The sequence below is a fragment of the Artibeus jamaicensis genome, unplaced genomic scaffold (genome assembly GCF_021234435.1).
Source record: "Artibeus jamaicensis isolate MK-2021 breed Jamaican fruit bat unplaced genomic scaffold, CSHL_Jam_final contig_1015, whole genome shotgun sequence".
Classification (NCBI taxonomy): domain Eukaryota; kingdom Metazoa; phylum Chordata; class Mammalia; order Chiroptera; family Phyllostomidae; genus Artibeus; species Artibeus jamaicensis.
This window is the reverse complement of record NW_026521194.1, coordinates 11,170,624-11,192,094: the sequence shown is the minus strand read 5'-3', so window position 1 is coordinate 11,192,094 and position 21,471 is coordinate 11,170,624. Positions and strand designations below refer to the sequence as shown.

The window sequence follows — 21,471 nt, the reverse complement described above, 5'->3', positions numbered from 1 at the left end:
ATGATGAAAATGATGCCAACAATTTTTCTTTCCTTTTGATGGAGTGGTAAAACATATGAAAACTTTAGCTTCTCTTCCTATGTGGGGGGAGAATAATTTTAAGCATCATCATTTCTAAGTCCTTGCTGAGATCTTTCTAACATAAAGAACTAAATTTTTCTAAACACCATAAAAAGCTAAATCTGTATGTCAATTGATTGCTCACATTGTCTTGTCATCAAATAAATATTAATGTGATGTGGATAATGAAAATCTATTGGCTCAAAAACTGAAAAAAAAAATTGAGAATTTGTTCATTTCGGGAGACTCAGTGTCCGGTCTCTGGATGGATACTCACAGGCTTCCACCTGAGGATGTAGTTGGTAATGTGGGAGGGTTCTGGGGCATTCCACTGGATGGGGTGCGAGTTGGGGTGCCCGGGGGTCTCCGTGATGATGACTTGGACGGGACCGGAGGTGCCTGTCAATGAAAGTGGGAGATATGCTTATCTTGAGTATTCGCTCACTACAACTCGAGATTTACTGCACGTGGAAGGCCATCATTAAAGAAAGTGTTGCTTACCACGAAGTGTGAATATAGTAAGAATTTTCTGGAATCAGGCTTTTACACATTGACATTGGAAATCAGTACAACAAATTCCTTTTTTAGCAGATAAATTATTGTTTATCCTGAGAACTGCCAATAGAACTTTCACATTTTTTAAAAAATAAAATAAGTGCATTTAAAAAAAATGCCTTAGCTTACTTTCTTCTCCATTTTCCAAGTAAGAATTATAAGAAAATGTGAGACTATCATAACACAAATAATGTAATATTGACTATACATTTCATTTATTTATTATATTTAGCTTCTTTGAAGCAAACTGTGGTTTGGGGAAGCTTGCATCAGGAATGAATCTACCACCTAAGAAGAAAACAACATTCCAAAGCCCACACGACATGATGTAAAACAAATATATTTCTAAATAGGGTAGACTCTTAGACAAATAGACATGAGTGTTAGTTAAAGACAGTTTTACTTCTCATCAGTTTAATCATCATTTGGGGGGGAAAAGTTACTTTATTTTTATGTGGTAAGTTTATTCTAAAAATCATACTATATTTGGTCAAATTATTATTTTTTATTGATTTTGAGAGAAAGAGAGATTAAGAATGAGGTTGTGAGAGAGAGAGAGAGAGAGAGAGACTGATTTGTTGTTCCGCTTATTTACATATTCATTGGTTGATTCTTGCATGTGTTCTGACCCTGACTGAGGATTGAACCTGCAACCTTGATTTATCAGGATGACGGTCCAACCAACTGAGCTACCTGACCAGGGCCTGGTCAAATTATTAAGAGAAATTTTTCTTTCTAAAGCAGTTATCAACTAAAATGACATTTTGCTGGATACATTAAATTTATTTAGTATTTCCACATATTGATATAAAGTATGGTTTTAGTTCTTTTTAAAATGAAAATAAGGGAAGTAGAATTAATTTCTTAATGGTGTAGATTCAATTCAAAATAAAGAATAACTGAATAATTTATGCTAGCAAAACATAACACTATTTTTTCCCTAAACTCTGTCTTTTTATGTCAATCAACATTCAACTTACTAGAAATAACAATAAAATTTCTTATAATAACCTTTTCAAGAATTTCTAACAGGCAACTCTGTCAAACAGAGCAAAATTCTATGTTTAAAAAAACACTTCGTGATATTAACAGATTAAGATTTTCTGACAGCTCTTAGAAAACACTACATTGATTTTCAAACTCATTATCTTTGCTGTTAAATTCTCTTTGAAAATAAAGTTTTCTCTAGCAGAAAAAGTACATAATTTGCAAAGCTGTATAGACACAAAAGTTCTAGAATAATATATTCACTTTCACACTGGGAATAATTCAAGTTGACTGAAGACTAACAAATACTTTTTGAATCTTGCATTCATTTAATGTAACTATTTCTAAGCCACATGATTTCCAAAATTCATGTACAAAATTCTCATTTGTCCTTCTAAAGTAGTACATATTTCCCAGAACACGAAAGGATCTTTGTTTTAATCAGTTGACAGAAGTCAATGCCATGACCCTCTTTCAGTTACCCTTGCTGTTCATGAAGCTTCTCTCCAATGTAGATACGTTTTTAAAGATATACATTGAGCCCTGGCTGGTGTGGCTCAGCTGGCTGGAGCATCATCCTACAAACCAAGAGGTCACAGGTTTGATTCCCTGTCAGGGCACATGCCCAGGTTTCAGGTTAGGTCCCAGGTGGGGTGGGTATAAGAGGCAACTAGTCAATGTTCTCTCCCCCTTTCTTTCTCCCTCCCTTTCCCTCTCTCTAAAATCAATAAGCAAATGCTTAGGTGAAGATAAAAATAAAATTTAAATTTAAAAAACTGAAGCAAAATATCAAAGATGTAATGATTTAAAGTACTACTTCCATGTAAATCAGTCAACACAGGAATCGTGTTCTTAAATTATTTACAATAATTGGCATACAGTTGTTTGAATACTGATCCTTTAAAGAAATCCTACTATAATTTCCGCAGATAAAGAGATGCTTAATTTATTTAGTTTTACTTAGTTTGGTGATCATAATGTTGAGGGCAAACAGTGTATGATGCCATAGAATACACAACACCAAGGACCATCCCTAATGTTAACCGCAGACTGCAGGTGACAATGGTGTTTCCACGTAAGTCCACCTACTGGCAAATGCACCCTTCTGGTGAAGGTATTGATAGGCTACCCATGTGTGGAGATAGGAAGTTTAAGAAAAACCTTCCTTTCAGTTTTGCTGGGAACCTAACACTTCCCTGAGAAAAACAGTCTTTAATTTTAAAAAGTTTATGATGGTTAAATGTCTATTAAAACAAACTTTTAGAAAGGCAACACAAATGACCTTCACTGCCCACCCTGATGTCCAATCACGCTTCCACAGCTACCAAGAGGGCAATAAAGTGATGGAGCAAACCTACAGAAGTTTCTTTTCTTTCTAAAACTTCGAGCCCTGGTTTGAAGGTCTGTGCTCTCAATGTTAGGCTTGTGCCAGAGCTCACCTGTACGAGAACTGCACTGCACTCCAAAGGGAGGTCATGCATTTGTCCAGGAAGTAGAGACTTTACCTGTACATTATTTCTAAGGTCAATTAAATTCTGCTTATCGCTATGCTCTACCTTACTCCACGTATGATGGGAAAACCAAAAATCTGAAAATTCTGGCATCATTTGCATTATTTGGATTTAAAATTTTGATCATCCTTTCAAAATTGGTGAGTAGGCAAAACTTTTTAGATTAACCTACATGAACAATTACTCACTGTTTCGAAAACTTTACTCCCTCTCTTACCCAGTATGATCAGGCTAACGGTAAAATAGTTAAATAAAGATATGATACAAGTCTGTCCTTTAAAATCCAGTTAAAAATAAAGTCAAAATGAGTAATTTCCAGTAAAGCTGACCCTGGAGAAGTTAAACATTTATGGGTTTGCGACTCAGTCCTTTTTTTTTCTCTATTTAGTTTGCTGAGCTCTGGGCCTTCCTAGTTGTTTATTGACAAACCGAATGCCTCTTATCTTCTGTTGGTTTGAACAACTCAACAAATCCTCTGCTGGAGGGAGAGACAGGCCAAGGCTCAGAGACAATCTATCTGTAACCTGTTTACCCTTTCTTCTCCGCCCCCCCCCAGCCCCCACTACTCTTAGAACCCTCGTGTGAAGCACAAATTACTGAGAAAATAGGCCACTCAGACAAGCTGTGTGCTGAGGAGACCCACCAATCCCCTCTCCCCTAAATCTCTCTACATTCAATGGGCTGGACTGTTAATCTTTCCAAAGACTAGGAACAAGATCACACGTAAAGAGTCCAGCACAGAAGGATTCCTTCCCATCTAAGCTCCTCCTCTGACATGTCCATGGAAATGCTTCCAGCCAGCAGCTACGTGAACCAGCTTCTTTCCAAAGACAAAATGTTCTCTCAAAATCAGTGAGAAGAAAATCACTTTCAGTAGATTGTCACACCACTCCAATAGCAATCGCATACATAGAAACTGGAAAGTATGATCAACTTAGAAGTTTCTGTCCTCTGACTGCATAATTAAGAAAAAAAGCACAATTATATTTTCTGAACATATGGTAATTCTGCAACCACAGTTTTAAAAATTACGAAATAAAAAAAATTTTCAAATGATTCTTATACCCAAATTCACCATGAAATTCAGTTTAGAGCCAGGTCGATCTGTGCTGGGAACCTGCGTAAAGCAAAGTCACCCTGATAAGCCCGACCATGGCTAATAAGGCTTGAGGAGTGCAGGACCTCTTCCAAGGTCGTGGGAAGAGTGTACCTGGGCAGTACTCAGGATCATATTGTCAGTCTGTTAGGGCTGGAAAGAATGTGAAGAGTAAAGTAAGCAGCTACGATCTCTCCACTTTATAGATGGAGAAACTTCATCTGTAGAGTGAGTGAAGCTTCACATGCATCTCTCTAGAAGCAGAGACAGAACTTGAGCCCATGCCTCGCTGAATTCTGCCTTCGACCAAACTGTCTCATATCTTGTTATCTAGGATAGCAAATTTCTTATCACATTATGGAGGGACTTAGTGAACTTAATCTTCATTTCTGTCACACGCAGATTCTGAGGCCCTGACAAATCTTTCCTTTTTATTTCTGAACGTAGGCCGTGTTTTAAGTCTAAAGTTAACGGAAGCCTCGGAAGCTTTGTACTCCAGTATTTGCTCAAATAATTGATGCCTAAAAATTAGACTTTTATCATTCAACCCTTTTTTTAATAATTAATCACTCAGTGGAACTTAAATTCAATTAAAAAAAATAAATCAGTAAGGCCATTACTAATTCATTTTAATTATGCCCTGTGACCTGAAAAAGCCCCAGCAACAAACATTTCAGAGTATTTGAACTGCGTGGGTGGAGAACTGACCAGTTACTCAATTCTTGACCCAGAGTACTTTGTTTCACACACCAACTGATCAAACAAATGAAAACTTTGACGAAAAAGCAGCCTGGAGGGAAAACCAAAGGAACCCGTACCCTGTACTGCATTTCATGTCATTTCTCTATATGGCTTCTCTGCTAAGAACCATAACACAAAACTCTAACCCTTCACTCTTAGCATAGCTCACTAGATGGTTTCTATTCCCAGGTGTGAGATGAAATCAGCCAGTGTTTTAATTTAATGGAATGTTCTAAGAAACAAATTACATTCAAGCACATTTTCACAGCCTTCTGCACCTTTTACTTGATTGAGGAGAAAGGCAAATGCTTTTAGTCAAAAATCCTATTGATTATTAGATGGCGATAAAAGAAAAAGATGGTCATGAAGGACATTCCAACTTAGGCATCCGAGTATTAGGAATCAGACACTGATGCTGCCCTTCCTGTTTTTCTAAGCTTGTCTATAATTCTCACTGGGCAAGCATAGAGTTACTTACCCGGGTAGGTCTGTAAGGGCTGGCAATGCCACTCCCCAATGCCACGGCCATAGCAGTAGCACTGGTACCTGACACCATGCACGTACTTCTCCCACGAGTCTCCAATTTGATAAAATGTTCGCGTTTCTGAATCTTGACACTGGTCTAAAATATATACAAGTAAAGGTTAAGCAGCCTCAAACACTTAAAGCTACAAATGTAATTTCAGGGTGCTAGAGAATTCATTCTTAGTTTTAACAGAAACTTACAACTGTCTTTACAAATATAGGAGGTTAAAAAACCATTCTTTTACTGTATAGAACAATGAGCAGTAAAAAATGCATTGGGAGAAATACTTAGTTTTCCAAAAGAACAATATTTCTAAATAAAAGTTTTAAGATTTAGATTCAGTATATATCAATATGCTGAATATGAATTTGAGAAAATAAAGTGCTATAGGTTACCCATATTATAACTGTTTTACCATTTGAATAACAAGGACAAAATATCACTTTATATGCTTTCTCAAAATTGGGCAGATTTAATTTTACATGTAAATGAATGAGCTAGATTGTCATTGTGAATACATGCTGAGCAGTTTCTAAGAAACCTGCCAGGCTTCTCTCTCGGCTTTGGCAATCCCGGGTCAAACAAACTCGAGTACCTGATGGGTTTGTTTTCCTAGTGAGCACCCTGTCTCTTTTAGTAAAGGAGCATCAATGGGTTACCTTGAAGCTGGTAACACAGCTCTTTGGAGGCTCAACCTTCACTATTTGCTTAGATCTATTGTAAAGGGCAATCCAAAAAAATAAAGTATTTGGAGAGAGGTATTTACTGGCATCATCATTTGCTCAAGTTACTGCAAAGTCAGCAAAGGAAAGTTCTCTTGCATAACATGAACTATCTGTATGCTTCAGAACCAAAGAACAAATTACATTTAATTGAAAGAAAACTGTATTTGTCACCAAATTTAGTGAAAATAGATGACTGCCAATATCAAGATTATATATGGGTCCATGGTTAGAGGAAAGATTTTGCAAAGCTCTTTGATGAAAGTCTCAATCCAGCTTCAATCATGTAATAATATCAAACAGCTCTCCTTATCTGAAACTTGCTAACTATTCTCAGGGACCAGATCCATCTGGACAGGCCTGACTACTCACCGATGGGGTCACACTTCCATCGACCCCGGCCCTGGCCGAAGCAGGTACAATTCAGCATGTGTCCCTCTTCATGGCGCTTATGAAATGTGTCATTCACGTTGTAAGTAATGTCGTCGACAATGCATTGATCTATTTAGGAAAGAGTGGGACGGGGGGAGAACTTTTGAAACAAACCAAACCAAAAAAAAAATCCCTATGCTTTTCAAAACACACAGTTCTTTCCATTAAATTATCAAGACCTCCCATTAAAATTACTTTTCTAGCCCTGACTGGCATTTCTCAGTGGATTGAGTGCTGGACTGTGAACCAAAGGGTCGTAGGTTCAATTCCCAGTCAGGGCACATGCCTGGGTTGTGGGCCAGGTCCACAGTAAGGGGTGTGTGAGAGTGTGAGAGGCAACCACACGTTGCTGTTTCTCTCTCTCTCTTTCTCCTTCCCCTCTCTCTAACAATAAATAAAATATTTAAAAATAAAATAACTTTTCTACTGGCATAGAATAAACACCTTTCAAAGCTCAGTTAGTAATACAACTTCTGCACTCACAAAAAGTCTCTCTGTTATAAAATTATAAATGATGGTCAAAGTAGATACCACTGAAGAATGTGGTAAAATATACCTTTTTGTAGAAGGCAATTTTTGAACAAATATGTGTTTTACTTTTGGAAAAGTTCTGGCTTAGTTGATAATGTCCTTTAAATCTCTGCTTGCTACAATAAATGGGAGGAAGATTAAACCTACTCATATACAGCAGCCAGCATGGTGTGATGGTCTGATATCTAGAATGGTGGGGGTGGGGAGATAATGGGCTTTGGGAAATAAAAATCATATCTATAGCATTCATAAAGTTAAAAAAACATATGCAAACTCTGTTCCCTGAGAGGTCCTGAGAAAATCCCTGCCTCTCTTTGGATCTCAGTTCCTTCCCACAGTTCCTTCCTGTACATGCGGAGTCGGTTTGCTTTCCTTCCTACTTGGGTCTCTTTCACAGCAGCAGAGTATGTAATTCTCACTGCTCCTGGATCGTGTTACCCGCTGAACACACAAAAATGTTTCCTACCAAAAGTGAACAAATTCAGGCCAGTGACAGCACACCAGGCTCCACAAACTATTTATTAGCTCAGAGTTCTACCTATATTTTAATTTCCAAATGAAACAAAGAGAAAAACTAAAACAGATGTAATAAATCAATATCCCCATATTCTATACCTGGGTCTAAAGGGGAAACACTGATCTGGACAAAATAAACTGGTGCCTCTATGTATTTGTCTCCTTAAATCTGGATCTGCAAGGATCTGATTTTAGAAGAGCAAAGTCTCTTTTCTGCACAGAAATTACTCAGACTTTTCTAGACAAGAATCTGACGGTACAACCAAACACTAAAGGATCAAATGATGGTGTTCTAGCCTTTGAAGTCATCGTTTTGGCTCAGCCCACGTTTCACATCCTGGAAATGTTTCACAACACAGTTTAAGAACTGCTGGGCCAGCTTTTCCTAACTGGCTGTCTGACATGTGAAACTTATCCAGCACAGTAGACTCCATGGAATGGTATTGCGTGTTTTCTCCTACTTCTGGCTAAGTACAAGTTTTCACATCAAAGTCTCCCTCTCTGTGCCCTTTGTCCTCTCAAATGTTTTCAGGCGTTGGCAAGCATACCTCGGAGCCGGGAGTAGGCGACACAAGTCCATTCCCCACGGCCATTCCCCACGCATGTGCACCTCATCATGTGCCCCATGTCATGCTGCTTATCCCACTGGTCTCCAATGCGATACATGACCCCTTCTTTGGTTGTACAGATTTCTTCATGGGCTGTTTAGAAATGGATGGGAAATGCATGCTTGATAAGAAATGGTCATGAGGTCATAAAGCATAGGCAGAATTCTCAGTCCGATTTGGTATCCGAAGAACTTTCACTCGGAAAGAACCTCATGTGCCTCAAAGAAATCTCAGGGCTGCTCTGTAGATGAATGGTCTTGAGTGCCAGAGAGGAAAGCATAGTTCAGAGATGAGGTATGTTGTAGGAAGTAGTTATAGGAAAGGTTAGGGGATGTCAAACCATGATGATAGCTACACATTCACACGAAGGGTTTGCATTATTCTAGAAGTTGAGTTGGACTACCGTTCCAGTTTATTCTAACTTAAAGGGAACCTATGGGCATGAGGATAGAACTGTAAGCTCCAGTGTGTCTTTCTTCGAAATCCAACATTCTCTTGGGTTGAAATGAGAAAAACAAAAGTGAGCCTAAGTTGTTTTTTCCTTATATTTTGTTGTTTCATAATCCCACTTGACAGTATAGTGTACAGGTTCTTGATTCTACAACTGGAAAATCAAATGTAGTTATGAGGTTCTTGAGATTTGAAAGCAAATAAAAGGTATTGGTTCCCCTTTCTCCATTCATAGAAACTAGGGCCCTCACCCCTCCTTCAGAGAAAAGATCCCTTACTGGTCAGGAAACATGGTTTTTGTCATGTTGGTATTGAGTAAGTGATAGACCTCACGCCCGTGAATCCAAAATCACATGTAGATACTGTAGGTCTGTGGCTGTCACAGGCAGTTACATTTGAAATATTTCAAGCTACTCAGTTGTGTGCTCTTTACAAAAGACATATTTGTGCCCAATTTAAATGTCCAGACATTTTAAAGAGTCTTTTTACTTCATTTATATTTTTAGATTCTAAATTATACCTATGGTTTTTTAAATTATATAAATAACTATATAATTCATATGTATGTGTTATATCACAAAATTGTTTTGCAATCTCAAAATTAAGTCTTCATGGGTAAAGTAGGAGTAAGGTGGACACCGTTCTGTCTCACTCCATAAGGGCTTCATCTTACCAGCCATGGGGCAGAATCCAAACTTCTGGTCGGCGTCATAGTTCTGCGTGGTTCCGCACCATTTCATGTTGTCTCTCCTGCCCTCAGAAGTACAGTCAGTGTAGTTGTGGTTGTTGAATAGGAAGGGGAAGTGGCACAAGGCGCCGTTGGAATTTCCACCTCGAGTTTGAATCAACACTGCCCAGAACAATACACAAATAGGAAGAAAAACATTATCCCAGAGCTTTCCAATGTACAGCAGGGAATGACTACGGAAAGGTTCTGAGACAGCCCAGCTTCTGCAGCTCATCTCCAGTCTGTGTACGAATAAAAGATGTCTGATAATATAGTTCTAAGCTTCCTTAGTGTAGTTCACCTTCATTTTCACTCTGACTTTTCCCATAAAAAAAAAAGCAAATGGTCACTTTGAAAAAACAGTTGCAACCAGAAGAGAAGCAGAAACAGTCATCCATCCTCTTTATTCTTCAGCCCTGTGGGATTACCTGCTGGTTTTAACATTCAAGTATCTTTAATCCCATCATAATCCCAATGTGTCAGGAATAAATGAACTGGCAGCCTTTGCCCTTGGTGTCATTTTTCAAGAGGACTGGGGACCACGGAAGGATCTTCAGCTGTTAAATCAGCACCATGTTTCTTGGGTCTGGACTACAGAAAAGTGATACTTCCTGTGCAGCCTCAAGATTAATGGCTGGATTGCTGACTGATAAAAACAGGGCATGAGAAATGGGTCTTTCTCACTGCGGGTTTCCCCCTGGGGACACTCACCAGTATGGTCTGTACAGAAAGAATATTTCTGGTCTTGTTCATAATTGGAAGTCGTGCTGCACCAGAGATGGCCATCCTGTCGCCCTTCACTGGTGCAGGAGTAGAAAGTCCTGCCGTTGTAGGTGAATGGCAAGACACATGGCTCCCCGTTTGAATTGCCACCATAAGTTTGCATTACAGCTACAAGCAAAACAAAATGGTCTTGGTAAATAGAGCTGCATTTATGCCCCTGGTAGCTGCTATACCTTAAATGGGAGACTGAGCTTGTACAACAGAGAGATGACCATCTGGCCAAGTTCAACCAAAAATGAATTACTCAGCAAGTCGACAAAGCAACACTTACGTTTCTCTGCTGACATCCTTTGCTACCACCTCTATTACCATGCCTCAGTTTCCCCACTTGTACAGCTATATTAACACAGGTTAATTAAAAATGCTGCTCAAAGGATACTGGAGGAATATGCATGATTCTGTTGGTGGCATAAGTATTAACACATGAGACTATTCCAGGGGAAAAGTCAAGTGCACCAATTATTATTGCTATAATTACTAACTACCACTTTCGTAGGCCGGAAGAGAGGCATTGGGCTGTTAAAAGAAGTTTACAAAGCCCCAGCAATTTGAGATTTGGAGTATAAAATATGGATGGTCAGTTATTCAGAGAGCAACCCTTTTGTGACAACACTTTAAGCAAATAAAGATAATACAGAGCAGTCTAATCTTCACTACAGAAAAGAAAATACATGGATTTAAAAGAGTGGAAGAAAATATCAAGTGTCAATCCTGATTGTTATCACTAAGGATAAACTATAACCTTTTCATGTTTGTTTTATTGTCTTACACTTTTTGGAAAATGAATGTATTGCCTTTCAAAAACTAAATACTAAAAAAGGTATCAATGCCACTTTTTGGAAAAGATAATGCATACCTGTCTCTTGGCAGCTGACTCCATTGCCCAGGCAAGTGCACAGCATCTGCTTATTTCCTTGTGTCTTCAGCCACTGCATCCCCACCGAGTAGACCACACCACTGTCTGTGATGCAGTGACCATATGGAACAGGCTGGGGGTTCGTCTGAGGCTGGAAAATGGCCATTTGGACATCTGTGACAGTGCCTGATCCTGAGGACATGAGAGAAAAATCACAAAGCTGGACCAGAGAAAATAACTATTTCCTGAAGTTGGGATCTTTGGGGTCCGGTACAGCTCAGTCTGCAATCCATGTGGTTACTGACCTGAAACTACGAAGAAATGCTCCTCCCATTCTCCATTATTTTTGCACTCAGCCTAGGAAATAATCCACAAAGTCTACCAAATCGTCTCTACCTACCAGCTCATTGGGAGCTACAGGGATTATTATTTCCAAATCACAGGCATTATTTCCCCACTCGACAGAGCAGGTACCTTCAACAGCTCCCCCCCTCCTCCAGGCAGCTCATAGTCCATGATTTCACAGCTCTTCACATGAACTTCCAGCTCACTTCTGACCACTTCCTCGCTCTGTGCCTTGTCTCACTTAACTACTTACTCATCATTCCCTGATGTGCCCTGTGCTGTCCTCATCCTCTTCTCTTCACCTGGAACGATCTACTTCGCTCCTCCTCTCGGCAGCTTCTGTAAGCCCAATATACCTGGGCACTTCTCTTTCTCACCTTGTTTTGAGAAGTTCCTGCCACTCTGCAGCAGACCCCTTGTCCTCTGCGTGACTACGGGCTCTTCAGGGCATGCCCTGTGTTGCCATGTGGATTCTCTAGAGGTCGCCCTAACTTCCACATTTTCTTAGGATTATCTGTGAATGGGTTGTGTTTTTTTCTCAAACCAATCAATTCTCTTAAAATACCTTCCTTTTCAAGATGACACAATAGAGTGTGTAGATCTTTTCTTTAAATTTTTGGAAATCTATTCTCCTGAAGGCCAGGCCCCCAGTGGGGCAGAGCCCGAACTGATGCTAGAACAACTAACTGGTAGACTGACGTCAGCATCTCCCTGCCAAAGACAGTCCACAGACCATGGTTTCCAAGATCACACATACTGGGGACATAAGGCATCTGCACTCATACACCCGACCTGTGAGGGTCACAGTGCAAGTGGACATAAAGATCCTGTCAGAGTAGGTTCCATTTAATACTAATAATATTAATAATATAGGTAACATTTATCAAATGCTTCCCCTATGTAACCTTGACTACCTATTTAAATTAAACCCTTTAGTACATTGATATTTGTAATTATTTCTTTTTTGGGTTAGCCATTTTACTGATAATAATCAAATAACTCAAAGGTAATATCAAATCTAATCTTGTTCACCTTCATAAGTGCTCAGAGTAACATGAAAACTCATCAAAAGGAAAAACACCCAAGCAAATAATTAAGATGTTTAGGTAAATGACTGATTGCTAAGAGGCTAAGCAATAAGGCTAGCACATTACATAGTGAAAACTTAATCCAACATATTAAGAATAATAACAGAAGTACACACCACTGATTGTTTGCTCTCTTCTGATTCTTACAAAAGAAGCTACAATGCAAGGATCTCGTTCTTATACCAGAAATAATTAAAAGTTCTTTGTAAAAAAATACTTAGATACTGTGTCATTAATTCCCATCTCTGGGCCTCTGTAAATCCCTCAAATCATTAATACCAATACATGAAGAAAATGACTGCACATTATTTTAGGGAATACAACAAGGTTTCCTGGAGCATGGAAACACATGTAAAAAATTGTTCCACTAAAAAAGAGCCAAATGTCAGACAAAGAAAATGTATTCCATTTTCAAAATAGAACACATGTACTTTTTTCCCCTTACCAAACACAAGAATCAACTAATCATATAACTCATCATAACTTTCATTTCCATTAAAATGCACTTTAGGTACTCAAAATGCACATACATGTCTACGTATGTGTGTACTATATGTGTACACATATAAATATATGTATCTATACCTATATATGTAGATAAATTGTGTAGATTTTATGATTCTAGCCTTTTTCTAAACATCAATTTAATCTCTTGGGGCTAAAACTCTTCCCCCCCAAGATCCATTTTTACTTCATTTTCATGTAATTTAAAAGTTAACATTGAATAAAGGTTCAAAGACAATCTATAAATGAACTCAGCTTACTAGCTGAGACACTGCAAGCCACCCTTAAGTGGCATGTCAAGAGAAAGGGGGACTCACAGACATATCTTTGGCACTGCTGCCCCGCTCCCCACCCTGCTCCCCACCCTGGTCGCCCTGAGCCTCACGGGTGGCGGTGGTCTGCACGGACGCATGCCGTTCGCACTTCCACTCCCCTCTGCCATTGCCCGTGCAGAGGCACTGCAGCAGGTTCCCCCGGTTGTCCTTCTTGCTCCAGGTGTCTCCGATTCTGTAGGAGGTCCTAGTGTCCTGGTCGTTGCATCTGTCTGTGTCAGAGAGGAGGCGTGTAAATAGGCGTAAGTGAGGGCAAGCTGGGCTCGTGCTCAACTGAAACTTCAAATATACATGCGTATTTTAACACACACACACAGTAATTTAAAGCACGGTAAGTGATTTTTTATGAGATATTTCCACCCAGCTGTGGTTCCACACATGTTAAACCTCCAAAAGATGGGATTGCATTGGTCCCACCAGAAAGAGAGCTGGTTTAATCTAGTTCCCCTTCTCTGTTTGCCAAAATCCTGTTTCATCATCTTTCATTCATTAATGTTTTTTTAGAGTTTCCCCAATGTTCTTTTGACCAAATTCATTCTCTGGTTTCCTACCGGCCTTGTCTTTCCTTCCCAGGCCCTCCCAGTAATTGCTCTCTATGGCTTGCCCTTCCATAGGGGACTTTGTTTAGAAAACTAGGAACAGTAAGGAGGCAAGTAGGATTGAAAAGGTCTTGGGGAGATGCCCCAAAGGAGCTAGAAAGACAGCAGCATCTCTTTCTTCATCTGCTTGATAAAAAATTCAGGGGACACCAGCTTCTCGGACTAATATGTTCTCTTTTCCCCTAAACACCCATTTAAAATGACTAACAAAACGGCTTCCTGAATTGCTCAGTGCTAACTCTCCATGTGGAAAAGTGGGACTGTTACTGTCAAATGACATTCTATAACCAAATTACCATCAGGATATGTGTTCAATTGTCTGGCAAATAGATTGTTTCCGTTACAATCTGGCTTTGCCCATATGCTACCATGTGAATACAGAGGCTTTGATTTGTTCGTGACTCAGAAAATGAGTGCACTGGGTAGGAGAAAAATAATGGGACAGCTGATGCAAACTCACACACACACACACACACTAATCTCCCACCAGAACAGAGGTCTAAAGGAAAGTATTATGGCTGGCTACAGCTTTTTCCCAAGTCCTCAGCTGAAAAGACTGTCTTCCCTGGAACCTCCTATTTTCAGTAGTCACCTTGAAGGCCTTAATATAGTACTTTGTAAAGATGGCTACACAAGCCTGTCTCACCTCCCTGACATACTCCCGAAGTGCTCTTTGGAAGCTGAGCTAACACCCAATTTATTTTTGCATCCCTATACCATTTTGTACAAAGGAGACTTAAAAAATTTCATAAAAGAAGTGACTTTTCTTTGAGTAGCTGTTCCCAACTTGCTATTACAAGAGTTTTAAGTAATAGGTAAGCATTTGAGTCAGACATTTCATTTGTCTTAAGCTAAAAACATTACCACAAAGAAAAAAAAATTACCACCAAGGTCTCGGAAGTCTGATGTTCGTAATAACATTGCAAATGCAAAAAAAAATCTAATGAACCATCAAGTTCCTGGGAAAGATTTGGTCAGAACTGTTATTACTTTCTGTGAGAGATTTATTTTTTTTGTTAGCAAAGAATTCAAATCTGGATGATGCACATTTTAAGATGGTTAAACACTTTAAGCTACATAAATAAAATAGGTTCAAAATATTTAGATTTGATTTTAAATGTATTTATAACATGCATAGTTAGTGGCTATTTTGCTTCTATAAACTCTGCAGTTGCTATTAGTTTGAACTTACAAAAAAAAGAAGTCTGGAACCCCTATGGCAGCAAGTAAGGCCTTGAGGCCACCTTACAAGGAGCAGGGGGCTGGCAGAAGCCTGTGTCTTCTCAGCACTGCTGAGCTTAGTCAGGACTTTGGGTGAGAGACACTGTCCTTAACCTCATAGCAGGCACATCATGTCAACCAGTGGGATAAACACTTTCCAATCCCATCGTTCCTGCTTATGATTTCGATGTAGAACATAAAAGGAAACCTCACGCTTTCGAACTGTGATCCATTTCATGCCAACAACACCCACGCACCCAAAGGTGCCTTTGCATGTTATTTTAATGATTTCTTTGCTCTTAATACTTTGAAACTATCCCAGGAATAATGTAGATCAAACATCTGCAACTCATCTTCAGGTCCACAACCCATTGGGCCCTTAAATGAATATTAAGTTTCTTTCTTAGCAGATAGTCTCAACCTTCATTGAACTGAGATTTTTTTTTTAATTTAGTCTTCTTTGAAGAAGCAGAATAAGTTTGTTGTAGAATTTTTCCTGGCACCCAAAAGCTACCAAAGCACGTTGGTGTATTGGGCATATTCTAACTGACATTGCATCCCAATTCTCTCTGGGAATCCAGAAAAGAATACCTGGACTCATCTTAACGCAAACATCTGACACGTACTTCTAGAGGTGCAGGTGATGCGCCCACTTCCTTCCCCCAGACAGGTGCAGTCCACCATCATCCAGCCTTGATAGGGCTTTTCCCAGGTTTCCCCGACAACGTAGGAAGTCCCAGCAGCGTGGTCAAAACACTTCTCAGCTGCAGGAAAATGTGGACGCAAAAGAGGGAGGGAAAAAGTTATTTCAAACTGTGCAGTCTCCCTGTAATTTAAAGTGTGTGTGTGTAAGCAAAAATCCAGCCACATTTTTTTAAAGTGGTACTCTGTTCAAAGAAAGGCATGCCCTGTAACTAAGCACATAGTAACCAAAGCGAAAGACAGCTCAAGTTGAGTTGGCAGGCAGAAACTCTGTTCCCTTAGTCAGTGCATAAGTGCATGGACTATATATTTTCAGCCAGTACCATTCTTTTTCACATCGGCATTTTTAACAGAAAAGAATCCATGTAGGTATCCAGTCTGGAGGAAACTAAATGTGTGAAATTCCAATTTAATTATGAATGACCAATTATGAATGCCTAAAACAATGACAAGAAAGCCCTCAAAAGTTGGATTTCTATTCAAAACAACCCAACACAAAGGAAAATAAAAGTCTCTGAATTACAGAATAACTAGATTAAAATAGATAGAAAATTTCAAATGTGTATCTAGAAAATCAACTAAGGCTTGAGATCAAAAGAAACTCAACAATTTTGGTTAAAAAAAAAAACCCTAAGGTTTGACAGCACACACACAATTTTATGCTTCAGTCTACAGTGTTCTAATAAAATTGTCAAAAATATCACTTTTTCCTTTAAAATAACTTATATCTTGGCCAAGGAAAACCTGACATTAGGTGTTAGACAAAATAAATTACTTTCTAAATCTTTCAATTCTATCTTGTGCTTTTGAAACAAAAGTAAGACTTACATATAGGTGAGTACTTTTTGATCTGATTCTTTAAAACTAAGGATTATAAAACATTTCATCATTTTTAAAACTATTTTATTTATTTTTAAAAACAGGGGAACAGAGGGATGAAGAGAGGGAGAGAAACATTGATGTGTGAGAGATACATCTGTCTATTGCCTCACACACGCCCCCAACTGGGGACCTGGCCCACAACCCAGGCATGTGCCCTGACTGAGAATCAAACCAGTGACCTTTTGGTTCACAGGCCAGCATTCCATCCACTGAGCCACACCAGCCAGGGCTAAAATATTTCATTATTTAAAATAAGATTCCAAGTTCACCATTTTTTTAAATTGCAACTCCGACCACTTGTCCAAGAAGAGTCTGGTTCCACCCAACACTTGGTACACTCTCACCACCCCCCCCATCAGTAAGAGCCACACACCTATGGGCTTGCAGGTCCATTCTCCTTTCCCGTTACCAAGACACACACACTCTAGCATGTAACCACCAGTCTCATGTGGCCTTCTCCAGGTGTCACCGATCTTGTAGGACTGACCCCCTTCGTGGCAGCGGTCTGTTCAAGATTAAAAAAAAATGTTAAAGAGAGTGGGAGAGAAAACATTTAAGACAAGAAAGAATAGGTGTCCTGTTCTACCCAGAGTAGGTATTTAGATTAGCCAAAGTAAAGATACAGAGAACAGCTTTCCCATCAGAGACAGGGGAAAAGGGGAACAGGTCTGGTCGCTTGGGGTCATTCAATTAAATGTTTTGTTTAAACACAATGGGAAACCACAGAGAAAATTGAATGGCAAAGAAAGAGGTCATAAATCCTGGCTCCCCAGAGGGACCGCAGGAAATTGGGTCCTGAAGCAGAACAGAAAGGCTGGCAGGCATGGCCCCGTCACAGACACAGCAGGTTGAGCCTGAGACTAACTCAATGAAAAAGCCATGTTGGGTATAGTGTTTCAGCTTTCGGGAGTGGGGAGAGTTTGTATTTTAGCCTAGGTTGGAAATGTCATCTTGGCAGAAAGCAAAGAGAGGTGTACTTATCAAATGTGAAAATCCAGTTACTTTTCTAGGCTGTTAAACATGATAACACATCCAAAGGCTGAACTATCCACTAGAGTGTAAACACTGTGGCCCATTGACTCTTAGCATTTGACAATAAATTTGGATAAACTCTAACATTAATAATGGGGAAAGCAGTTGGGCCTATTCACAGGGGACTGACTGACTTGTTCTTTTGGACAGATGTCTTTGAAGTGATTTATACTTAAAGGATGGATCAAAAAAACTAAATGCTATGTTAATAGAATCTATTTGTAACACAATGAATCATACTGGAAAGAGCACCTCAGCTAAATGAACTAAAATTGATGAGAGTCCACTCAGTCCCCAAAGTATCTTGGAAACACTGATAGGCTACCACATTATCCTTGGGAATAGGAAGATCCACTTCCTGGATATAAACTATTGGTCACAAAGAAACCAGACTCTTTGTGTCGGGTGTAAGAGCAGTTCACACAATGGGAGGTTCACTCTTCACAGCCATCTTCCCAATCACTTTAGAGTAATCACATGATCGTCTGGCTTGAAGATGTCCAGGTAATATAAAACGGGCAACTCCCTTAAACACACCTTACCCAGGAGAACCACTTGGTTAGACTATGTACACACACACACACACACACACACACACACACTTAATCAAACACAGACTAAACACTGGTTCTACCTGTGCTCAGAGACATCTTTCAGAAACACAGAAACCAGTTGGGTGACCACATAAGAGTACCTGGTCCCCTAGGGTGAGTAAATCCCCAAATTAAAACTATCCAGTCATTGATAACAGAATATGACAGTGACAGTAATGGAGAAATTCTTATTTATGATACTTGAGCATCATTGTACAGAATGTCTTTCTTACTTGCAATGGTACAGCTTATTCTTCTTCGCCCAGCCCCGATGCAGGTACAGTCCCAGATCATGGAGTCTTTAGGGCGCTCATAAGTGTCCCCCACCCGGTAAGTGTTCCCAGTGTACTTGTCAAAGCAAGTCTCTTCAGCTGAGGGGAGAAGGAGAGTCCATGTGAGCCTCACATACGTAAAAGCTTGCCTATTGCACTAATCACATCCAAAGGAGAACTCACTTCTCAATTTTATGAGCAACACAATACAACAAAAAGTTTTTTAAAAGTTAAGTGGGAGACCTAGATTGTAGCTTAGGCTCTAATAAAGCTTTGACTTTTGACCTTTGACAAAAGCCCTAAGTTTCTGTAAATGAATTCGTTGTGAAAGAGTCTCAGGCCCCAGGAGAAAGCCATATGAAGCACTCACTACCCTCAGGACTGGCTAGACGGGGAAGGAAGGACTTCAGATTCAGATCTCTGACTCAGAAAGTCAAACTAAGGTCCACATAAAAAGCAAACAATTTGAAGAGCTCCACCCCCACCGGGCACAGTCACTTGTTAATCCTACTATTTCCACTTTAGCGTCGTCCCTGCTTCTTCTCTGTGCAAGCTGCCATAATTTAAAGGAAATATATCAATGGTCTTAGAGAATGAGAACTTTGAAGCGATGAATGGTTTTGTGTAAAAAAAAATCACTTTACAGTATAATACCCAAAATGTTTTCTAGCCCATAATCTTATAATTTTAGATTTAAAAATACTTTCTAATAAATTAAAACCTTATAAGTAAGTGTTTTGAAAGGAGAATATGCACAATCTTTGATTTCCTTGTCAAAACCTTAGGAGAGTTACACAAAAAGAAGACTCTAGGACAACTTCGAAATACATTTGTTCTTTTGCATAAAAAGGTAAAGGTAACATGTGAAAAGCAAAATTAGCAGTTATGAAATGTTTTTAAGAGAAAATGATGGGTCCATTGAAAAAATGGTATATGTACTTTTGCTAAGTTTAATTAACAAGCATCGCTTCTCCATTTACTTACTACAAGACACTAACGACCAGGCTTCCCACCACTTACGTTCAGGTTTACTCTCGCAGTTAAAGCCTCGGCTCCCTCCATAACAGGTACAAACCAAGGTATTGCCCAGGTATGTGCGTTCCCACTGTTGGTTTATCTGATAGTGATTCCCATTGTCAAAACAACCAGCTGTAAATAATTGAACAAAAAGTTATTACATTTGCACCCGCCGCTCTTTTTCCAGATTATGGAATTTCCTTGCACAACTAAATTGACAAGCCTAGCAACAGACATAGAAAAAATAAGTTAATTTCCAGAACATGAGGCGAATTAAAAGCAATGTTCCATTAAAATGTAAAACTAGTTATTTAAAGAGTTAACCACAATTTGTACACGTAGATATTTAGGTATCCCTTCCCCTCCCCTTTTTTTTTAACTTAGCTAAATGTTATACAATGATGTCATTTCCATCTGGCCAGGGGTCTACATCAAAGAAGTGGAAACATTTTGAAAAGCAGATAACTACAATTGCATTTTAAAATATGCAAGAAACTTCTATGCTTTTTCTTGGGTAGCAAGCAAGAGGGCAACTTTAAGCACTTCCCTTTAGCCAAGGCAAAGGGAGGGTGTGTCTTTGGAAAACTGGAATAGGAATTCCAATCTGATCTCCGTTCTTCCAGAAGGGTCCGGAGGGGCCCTGAGGCAATGTAAATGAACTAAATTACCTCTCTTCCAAAGTTAGGAGCAACACAGCTCTGTAGCTGCCTTCTTCCCACCCCATTTTGAAAATATTTAACAAGCTATTTGGTAACAGGGAAAATAAGAAAGACCACAGTAAACTCAAATGAAAAATTTAAAGGCGTGAATTATTTTCCTCTTTAAAGGAAAGCTTTGATGAATTCACAGGAAGACGACCTGAACGCGTGGAGTTGATAAGAGCACAGCAGAACAGCGCAGAGCCCCTGTCCTCCCGAGTATTATCTTATCCTAGGCCCTCAGAACCAGCCTGCTTAAACCAATGTCTTTTGTGTCCACAGCCGGTTTCTCTCATTAAGGCGTGCACAGCCTCCACGCGCGCGCGCGCAAAACTTCAGCCACAACTTTAGTTGGCTTTACAGTCCCATCCCTGCGACAGCCAGCCAGTTTCAGCCCGCAGTCAATACTCACGCTTGCTTTGGCTGACAGGCACCGGGGACTGGGGCTGAATGATTTGCTGCGCCTGTCTCTTGCCCCTCCAGGCGGACACCGTTGTCCCCAGGGACAAGCCAACCAGCAGCAGCTGGAGCCCGAGACCCGGACCCCTGAGCATCTTGAGACGGTGCGGGGAGGGACGCCCTCACCAGGAGGCAAGTTGCCACCTGGTTCTCTTCGAAACCTGCGGAAGGACTCCTTCACTCCTGGGGGGCCGACGCCTTACAGAAGGTAGGGGCCAGAGGATGGGGAAGGGGACGGGGAAGGGGACAGTGGGGAAGGAGAGGACGGGCGAAAAGTTGTGGCTGCAGGTCCCGGCTCGCGCCTGGGACTCCCTTCCCTCCCCTGGACAGCGCAGTCGGCGCGGGCGGCCGAGCCCGGACAGCCGGGGTTTATATGGGACTGTCCCCTCCCGCCCCCCGCGAGGCCCAGGGAGCCCGGGAGGACCGCCCCGCCCCGCCGCCCCCTCCCCTCCGCGGCCGCCCGCAACCGCGCGCCGATTGGCCGGGGCTCCCAGTGACGTCAGGGGGCCTGTGGGTTCGCCGCGAACAAAAGAGATGCTGATCCCCCCGCCAGGACTGGGGCTGGAGAACTTTTTTCGGTTTCCTTTGCGGTCGTCCAACTTTTTGGGGAATGGGTGGGGGGAGGG

At 40.3% G+C, this 21,471-nt stretch overlaps 1 protein-coding gene across 10 annotated transcripts in view; it reads right to left on the bottom strand.

The window, feature by feature from the left end:
* Positions 1-21,213, bottom strand: part of FN1 (fibronectin 1) — a 66,673-nt gene extending 45,460 nt beyond the window's left edge. For all 10 annotated transcript variants that reach the window (XM_037163563.2, XM_037163567.2, XM_037163568.2 and 7 more), the window contains exons 1-13: positions 20,799-21,213; positions 19,692-19,820; positions 18,633-18,770; positions 17,148-17,279; positions 15,817-15,954; positions 13,424-13,582; positions 11,102-11,293; positions 10,174-10,353; positions 9,409-9,585; positions 8,226-8,378; positions 6,571-6,699; positions 5,429-5,572; positions 338-459 (exon numbers count right to left, since the gene is read on the bottom strand). In XM_037163563.2, coding sequence (XP_037019458.2) covers positions 338-459; positions 5,429-5,572; positions 6,571-6,699; positions 8,226-8,378; positions 9,409-9,585; positions 10,174-10,353; positions 11,102-11,293; positions 13,424-13,582; positions 15,817-15,954; positions 17,148-17,279; positions 18,633-18,770; positions 19,692-19,820; positions 20,799-20,940 — 1,935 coding nt within the window. In that variant the 5' untranslated portion in view covers positions 20,941-21,213. The remainder of the gene's footprint in view (positions 1-337; positions 460-5,428; positions 5,573-6,570; positions 6,700-8,225; positions 8,379-9,408; positions 9,586-10,173; positions 10,354-11,101; positions 11,294-13,423; positions 13,583-15,816; positions 15,955-17,147; positions 17,280-18,632; positions 18,771-19,691; positions 19,821-20,798) is intronic.
* Positions 21,214-21,471: the final 258 nt, after the last annotated feature.